This window comes from Triturus cristatus, chromosome 4_1, assembly GCF_964204655.1.
Source record: "Triturus cristatus chromosome 4_1, aTriCri1.1, whole genome shotgun sequence".
In the NCBI taxonomy this organism is placed as follows: Eukaryota; Metazoa; Chordata; class Amphibia; order Caudata; family Salamandridae; genus Triturus; species Triturus cristatus.
Window position 1 is genome coordinate 87,757,185 of NC_140585.1, and position 8,682 is coordinate 87,765,866.

At 46.1% G+C, this 8,682-nt stretch overlaps 1 protein-coding gene across 1 annotated transcript in view; it reads right to left on the minus strand.

Annotated features, from left to right (window-relative positions):
* The window catches only part of LOC146839620 (membrane-spanning 4-domains subfamily A member 8-like), a 231,313-nt gene extending 227,166 nt beyond the window's left edge, over positions 1–4,147 (minus strand). The window contains exon 1 of the mRNA XM_085651696.1: positions 4,079–4,147. Within this exon, the coding sequence (XP_085507822.1) occupies positions 4,079–4,120 (42 nt within the window). The 5' untranslated portion in view covers positions 4,121–4,147. The remainder of the gene's footprint in view (positions 1–4,078) is intronic.
* Positions 4,148–8,682: the final 4,535 nt, after the last annotated feature.

An 8,682-nucleotide genomic window follows, 5' to 3' on the forward strand; every position in this document is an offset into this window, starting at 1 on the left:
CCACATTCTTGTAGTTTGCCCTTGTGCTGGTGCCATTTTGGCAACCTAGCTCCGACGCAGGCAAACTTGCACCATGGTGCAAGGGTGCCTGTGCTGTAGGGAGGATTGTTTTGTGTGGGTTGGGGCCTCTCCTGCACAAAATCAATCCTGAGAGGCTTTGTCCTATTTCTAAGTGTGCTGCAGAAGCCACGCAGGCCACGCAAGAGCTATGAAAAGGGGCTCATAAATATGCCCCTTCAATAGAGAGTAATATGCAAGACCCTCCGTTGGTTCCCCCACCACCACAATCTCAACTGCTAGAATTATGCATTTGGCCACCTTCCCAGTGGGCACCTGAAATGGGAGGGAGGAGATGGAGTTTTGGGGGGGCAAGGACTGGGATAAAGGTGCACTCCCCATTCATGCTCCACCTTTCTCTTAGCTGCGCTCCTTTTCTGCCATGTGGTGGCCGGTGTTGCTGATTTCTATTTTATTACGGGCATGGCATGTATTTGGGACCTTAGAGCCAAGTCAGACCCCTGGCTCGGCTCTGACTTGGCTCTCCCCTTGAATTGACTACACTTGTATTACCCGGCAACCTTTAAGACTGTCACTCTATCTGTTACCATTCTATAGAGTGCTCTGTCACCACCTGACTGGTCATCATGGAGGAAACGTACAGGCGACATTCCACCAAATTAATTTACAATGAACCATGTGACATCATCACAAGGATCTGGTCCCTCTGTGGTTATAACATCACATTACCCCAGTGCCAGTAAGAAGTCAAATAAATTCGAATACATGTAAAAATAATAAAATATTTTCAAAATACTACAAAATGAGGTGGGCCTCGGATGTGCAAGAAGGAGCAGAGAGTTACACACCCGGGTAACACCGTAAACCACAGTCACACAGAGGCATATTTATGAGAGGGTTGCATCACGTTTGCGCACCGCAATATGGTAAATGCATGACACAATCTCTAAGTCAGATTTTTGGAGCCATGCAAATCCACTTTGTGTGGCTCTGAGTGGATTAAAAAATATGGAGTAATGCAACACAGCGCACATCACTTCATTGCGTTACTCTACCCTAGGAATGCATTCCATGGGAATTGCGCAGGTCTTCCCATGCACCTACCATGTATTTCGACGCATTCCCAGATTTACAAGAACTTGTAAACCTAGGGTGGGCTAAAACCTTACACCTTCCCGCAAGAGGCGTAAAGACGTAAAATATCTCTATTTCTTCTAATTTCTTCTTCATTCTATGTGTGCTGCATTCTTCAGCACACATAGAAAGATGAATGTGCCTCTCAATATTGTTTTGGTGCAGGAATATGTCCCTTTCTGCACAAAAACAATCCTGCATGCACCACAGGCACCCTTAAACAATGGTGCAAGGGTCACTGCATTGGGGCTAGGCAGCCAAAAGGGTGCTCGGGCTAGGAAAAGGCACAAATGCACCTTATCGCCTTAAATACAGCTCATTCCTGCCCTCTCCCTGTCACGCCGTGCAGCAACCTTGCTGCACGGCACTGCGTGACTATTTCATAAGTAGGTCCCTCAGTGTATGACCCGGGGTTAAGTGCAGACCCAGAGACCCTTTAAAGCGTCCCTCCTCATGAACAGCAACACACGTCCTCCGTAGTAAGTAGCACTTGCGATGCCATTGTTAGACCAGAAAGTGAACGCTTGACCTCTCCAAGTTTCATTGTGGAATCATAAATAAAGGAGCAATGTTCCAGATCTGCACTGTAGAGGTGGATGGGGCATTTAAATCTGTCCATAACATGGCTTTAAAATGTAGCAATGTTGCTCTTTTTCCAGATACTTAATTAAAAAATGCAACTTGGTTATTGGTGTGCATTTGATTATATGACGCTAGCTTTAGCTTCTCTGCTTTGCAATTTTTTTTCGTTATTTTCTCTGCTGTATTATTCAATATTGAAGGGAGGGGGAATGAAGAGAGTTTATATTGTTGATAAGGTTGCAGTACAACACACCGAAGAAGCAATAGAAGTGCCAAGCCTGCCTATTGGCAGTGCCATATGCTAGCATTTTTCCTTTCCTTTTCCCACCTTCCATTTTATAAAACATCACGTTGTCCCAGCAAACCTGGGGCCACTTGGTAGCAGCTTGCAGGTTTTAGATGCTGGGGGGCAGTCAGTGTCCTACGTGCCATGGATGTGGATGGGCACCTGGAGCAGAGTTGGGGACTGCGGCCGTGATGCAACTTCCTAAATGCTGCAGCGTGGGTTCATTTTCAAGAACCATGGCTGATGTTCTGCTGCTGCAGTAGAGTCACAGCTGTCACAGTGACAGCTGCTATGAGAGTACAGCACCCTGTGCACTGCTTGGCAGGGTGTGCTTGTTTGCAGTGTCATAGGCACAGCTAATGTGTTAGTGGGAGTCTCTGCTCTGCTTGGTGCCTCGTGCATGCATGGATGGCTGCTCTAGATCCTTTGGTGCAGAGGTGATGGGCTGTTGTCCTTCAATTGGATCATGAAGATCAGTTGCAAGGTTTGCTGATTTGTTCTCATTACTGTCGTTTCTCAGGGGAACTTTGGTGCAGTGGATCAGGGTACCTTAGAAGTATCAGCGTGTGGGACTCTGAGCATGTTGCAGAATACATTATTTAAGGGGGGCAAATATACAAAATATTTCTCAAGAGAAAATGTCTTCTTAAACTCTTTTTTTTTTTTTTTTAAATAAATGGGTTGCAGAAGATTGAGCAGACCTAATACTCACTCGTTCTAAAATCACTTCATTGATTGTTTAACCTGGGTAAGTTATCCTATTCCTTTCTAACATCAAATCACCCCTCCAGCAACCCTAAAAGGTACTTTTAGGCCACTTGGGAAATGTTTGTGAGTGCCCCTGCCCCAACAATGCCGCTGTGCCACTGAACGCCTTCCCAATGCAGGGGGGAGTTGTCAGAGCACCCCTTTCTCTGCCACATTGGATATAAAACTCAGGCGGGGGGCTCCCCTGAAGCCTGAGACTCAGGAGATGATTCCCCTGAAGTCTTATATTCAAGAGAGGGGTCCCCTGAAGTTTGATTCTCAGGAGATGACTTTTCGAAGTCTGATACTCAGAGATGACTCCTCGAAATCTGATACTCAAGAGATGGCTCCACTGAAGTTTGAGGCTCAGGAGATAGCTCCTGTGAAGTCTGATACTCAGGAGATGGGCCCCCTCAAGTCTGAGGCTCAAGAAATGGCTCTCCTAAAGTAAGATACTCAGGAGACAGCTCCCCTGAAGTCTGAGATTCAAGAGATGACTCAGCTGATGTCTGAAACTAAAGAGAGATGGCTCCCATGAACTCTGATACTCAGGAGATGACTCCCCTGATGTCTGAGACTCAAGAGATGGCTCCCATGAACTCTGATACTCAGGAGATGACTCCCCTGATGTCTGAGACTCAAGAGATGGCTCCCATGAACTCTGATACTCAGGAGATGACTCCTTGAAATCCGATACTCAAGAGATGGCTCCACTGAAGTTTGAGGCTCAGGAGATAGCTCCTGTGAAGTCTGATACTCAGGAGATGGGCCCCCTCAAGTCTGAGGGTCAAGAAATGGCTCTCCTAAAGTAAGCTACTCAGGAGACAGCTCCCCTGAAGTCGGAGATTCAAGAGATGACGCAGCTGATGTCTGAAACTAAAGAGAGATGGCTCCCATGAACTCTGATACTCAGGAGATGACTTCCCTGATGTCTGAGACTCAAGAGATGCCTCCCATGAAGTATGATACTCAGACAATGGCTCCCCTAAAGTCTGAGACTCAAGAGATGGCTCCCCTGAAGTCTGATAATCAAGAGATGGCTCTCTTAATGTCTGAGACTCAAGAAATGGCCCCCCTTTACGTCTGGAAGCCTCATGAGCTCAAGAACTGCTAAAGAAATCATGGATGTTGCCACTGTGACCACTGGCAACCACCTACTGACATCTATATATAAAACAATGCAAGCACATAAATATGTAAACAGTGATGATGATTATTAATATTTATCAATATTATATTTAGTATTATTCTAGAGCCAACAAAGCTGCTCACCCTTTGAAAGGTTTTAAATAGAGGCATCATCAGACTTACCTGTCGGCTGCTTCTCACTGTTTTTGGATCACCCACCCTCATACTCTCTGGCACTGTGTCTTATACCTGTGCAACTCAAAGCAAACACCCACTCACTGGTAATAAAAGAATAAAAGCACAAGACATGTGACCTTCGACACTAATCGATAAGGACGGTAATAAATATATGAAAGATGGGACAGGATAGCACTATCAAAAAAACACACTGGGCCTGATTCACAAATATGAGTAACAATTTTGAGTATGTTTACTACTTTTTAGTGTTCATAAATCCGAGTGTAAGTTGCTGCAACACCCTCCCATTGAAAATAATGGAGATTTGTAAGGAAGTGCCTCTTTTTGTATGGCACAGAGGAAGAAGAAGGGAAACCTGTTGTCAAACCTTTTTTTCAGGGGAATGTAGCTCCCTTGGTAGCCACATCTCTGGGTTGGGCTAGTGAGCTCCAGATGCCGAGTGAGAGGTTCTGCCATGTTGGGAGTGAGCAGAATGGTGCATCTTGGGGTAGCCAAATGCCATACTTCCCAGGAAGTGGTCATCAGGAGGAAGGGAATTTAGTAGGCCATTGGCTACTAACTGTGCTTATCCTGAGGGCACTTTCTGAACATAAATAGGACACCTTTGGCACCCAGAACTCAGATCTCATCTGGACTGGAAGGAGGACCGAAGAAGGCTAACCATGCTGCACTGTGGAACCGGCAAAGAGAGGCTGCCACGGCGTGGACTGCTCATGCTGTGTCCTTCTCATAGAGAAGTGGTCTCCAGACCCCAACCAAAGTCAAGAGACTCCAATGATCAGTTAGCTGAGTTCACGCACAGGGCCACAAGAGCGAAGACCAGGACCTGATGTTAAAAGTTGCAACCGAGTTCACTGAGCCCCAGAGAGTCGTTGGTTTGCAGCTTAGTTCCCCAGAAACCAAGTTATCGCCAAGGAAATTATTTGGTCGTGATCACTATTCTGAGCGACTGGTAGCCTAGTGGCGACTAGACTTCTACCAGTACCAAGAGGACTTTGAGGGAGGTCAACCCTATGACCACAACCACTTCTCACCCTTCGAGGGCTGCAGAGTAGCTGCATGAAGACCCCCTTTGACCGCATTGCATCCACAGCACCCTTGAGCATCTTCAGTATCCTTCATCCCTTGCATCAGGACCAATTCCATAGGAAACCACTGAAATGGATAAAAGTGTGTAGGACAGACTGAGGATGGTGTATACCCTTGAGGTAACTGTTTATGAGGATCTTGCTGGTTCCCCTGACTTGCTCACTACTGGAGTTAGTTGTCTAAAATCACTCTAAGTAACAGTGATACACCTAGTCCAACTTTCTAATGACAAAGCTTTTGTGGCAAATTTGTTGAATTTGCCAATGCTTGTTCGCAGTTGAGTGAAATGCTTTGATTTACTATACCTTGTAAATTCTATGGGTCTGATTCACAAAGGTAAGCTTAGAACTGAAGTCTAACTTTAGGCCCCAAGTCTAAATGTAGACATAAAGTCTAATTTAGACGGTAACTCACATTTTAAACCGAAAGTCTATCTTTAGACCTAAAGTCTAACTTTTGGGATGAAGTCTAACTTTAAACCTAAAGTCTAACTCTAGTCCTGTAGACTAGGGGGCTTTTTTAAAAGCCCCTTGCAGCCCTTTCCCGCTGCTGGAGCATCACTTTTTTGAGGCTCCAGAGGCGCAGTGTGCAGACCCATATCTACGAGGCCACTAAAAGCCACTTTGCATGGCTTTTTATGGCCTCATACTTATGAAGTAAGGCAAAGCTGCGCAAGTTGCTGCTTTGCCTTACTCTGTTGGTTATTGTGAGTGTTCCCATTCACAACCCATTGATTTTGACACTGCCCCAGATTTACAACATCATGTAAACCTAGGACAGTGCCAAAACCTTGTGCCTCCCTAGAGTAGGCGTAACGTATTTCCTCTTTCCAGGCTTTGACATGTGGTCTGATTAACAGCAGGTCACTGATAAAGCACTATCAAGAGATTAATGACCTGCTGGAAATCCTGGACCTTGATTTATTGTTTATAACAGAAACCTGGGTAAACCCAGATTCCTCGGTGGAGCTGGGACTTGCGTGCCCAGCAGGCTACAAGATCCTTCAGAAGCCACGCCTGACGGGGAGAGGAGGAGGGGTAGGGATAATTTTTAAGGAGAAGTGGGACTGTGCCCCATTACAGATAAATGATATAGCAGGGTATGAAATCCTGGGCTTCACCTTACAGGAGCCTAAGGGGAGAGTGCTGACTGGCCTGGTTTGCTATAGGCCCCCGGGCCTGGACTTCCATCATCAGGCCCTACTGGACACTATTGTCGCCTTAGCATTAACACATTCTAGATTGTTGTTTTTAGGAGACTTTAATCTCTGGGAGACAGGGAGCTCAGGGAATCATCTGCAAGCCCTGAGTCACACCTGTGAGAATTGCGGTCTACACCAGCTCATTCAAAAACCAACTCACAAGGGAGGGTATATGCTCGACCTAGTTTTTGCTAAACAGTCTGAGACAGAGGTACTCAGTATATTACCGCTAAATTGGACTGATCATTTTTTAATACAATTCAGGATGACTATACCAAGAGATAAGCCGGCGGGAAAAAATCAAACTACCTTCCGGTGGGGGAGAGATTGGGCGAAACTCTCTAAAATGGGCCCAGCCCCTCTTTTTCCTAGACAGAATATGTTCAATCCAGAGGAGGCAGTTGAGGAAAACTATAATAGATATAGTAACTTTATTAATAAAGTGCTGGAGGGATGTATCCCAAGAAAAAAGCTCAAGGTGGGGAGAACGCCTTCGGCCCCCTGGTTCAGTGAGGAACTGAGAGTGCTGCGCTCAGCTCGCCGGCAGGCTGAAAGAAGTTGGCGCAGGTCTTACCTAGAAATAGATAAAAATGCTTTAAAATTAATACAAGCTCAATACAAGCAGGCTATCAGGGAGGCCAAATCGCAATTCTACGCAAGCTCCTTTCTGCAGGCATCTAATGGCCCTCTTTAACATTGTAAGGGATCTCAGTAATCCCGGGTGTTTGGCTAACAGAGTCCAGCCATCACAAAATCTGTGCAACGAAGTTGCCACTTTTTTCATTGACAAAGTTACCAAAATCGTGGGTGGGTTTGACCAGAGTGTAATTGAAATTCCTCCGATTACTGAAAATATCAGGAAGGATACCTCTCTGAAATATTTCCAACCCCCCACGGAGGACTCCTTTGGCAGCATAGCTCGGGAGATATCGTCCGGTTCGCCACTTGATCCCCTCCCTCACAAGATCTGGAAGGAGTATAGCCCCGACTTATTCCCGGGTCTGTGGCAAATTTGCTGCCAATCCTTGAATGAAGGAGTGGTACCAGATTGCTGGAAGCAGGCGATAGTCCCCCCCTGCTGAAATAACCATCCTTAGACCCAACGATGCCAGCTAATTTCCGTCCCATATCTCTTTTGCCGTTTCCTATCAAAATCTTGGAAAAGATGGTTAGTAAATCCCTGTCAAGCTATTTGGAAGGAAACCATCTTCTGGACAGTGACTAGTTTGGATTCCGGCCAAGGCATGGGATGGAAACTGCTCTAACAACCGTGTTGGATAAACTTCGAATGCGAGCCGACAGTGGGAATTCCTCAGTACTGGTGCTGCTGGATATGTCGGCCGCATTCGACACGGTTAGTCATGCGGTACTGCTGGCAAGACTGGAAGGATTGGGGGTGAAGGGCTGTGCCCTAAAATGGTTACAATCTTATTTGGCAGACCGACAACAGGCAGTCACTTTGACGCCATTTGCCTCCCCTTGGTCCCCGGTATGCCATGGAGTACCCCAGGGCTCGCAAATCAGTCCGATCCTCTTCAATGTTTACTTAGGGCCCTTGATCCCTATAATAAAATCTTATGGGATCGAAGTGGTCAATTATGCGTACGATATTCAACTGCTGTTCTCCACTGAAGGAGAGCATGCAGTCTCCATGAGCTCTTTTCAGGCATGTATGAGGCGGGTGTCAGACTGGTTGAAGGCCAACTCGTTACAGCTGAACGCTGGGAAAATGGAGTTATTGCACTGCTATGCAGCAAAAATGTCTAAACATCTTATGGGCGAGTTCAGGCTTAGGCCAGAGGACGCCCCCATAGCAGCAGCAAAAACAGTTCGCAATCTCGGGGTCATGATGGACGAGGACCTTCAGATGCAATCTCAGGCCAACATAACAATCAGCACCTGTATTTCCCTGATGAGAGCTCTTCGTCAAATTCTTCCGCTACTTCCAAGCGAGACCAGGATTTTTATGGATTACTATTATCCGAATAAAGTTTTGAAACTTGAAACCAGGTCCTTAGTGGTTCAAAGCGGGATTCTGAGTAGACTGGACTACTGTAATTCCTTGTATTTGGGTGCTCCCCAATACATTGTGCAGGGATTGCAAAGAGTCCAGTCTATGGCAGCTAAACTAGCCCTTAGGAGACAGCGTGGCTCATCAGTGACGCTGGCACTGAGGGACCTACATTGGCTGCCTGTTAAAGACAGAATCAGCTTTAAGTCCCTGGTCATGGTCTATAAAGCCCTACATAAAATAGGTCCGCTACCTATACGAGAGCGATTCTCTTGATATGAACCAAAA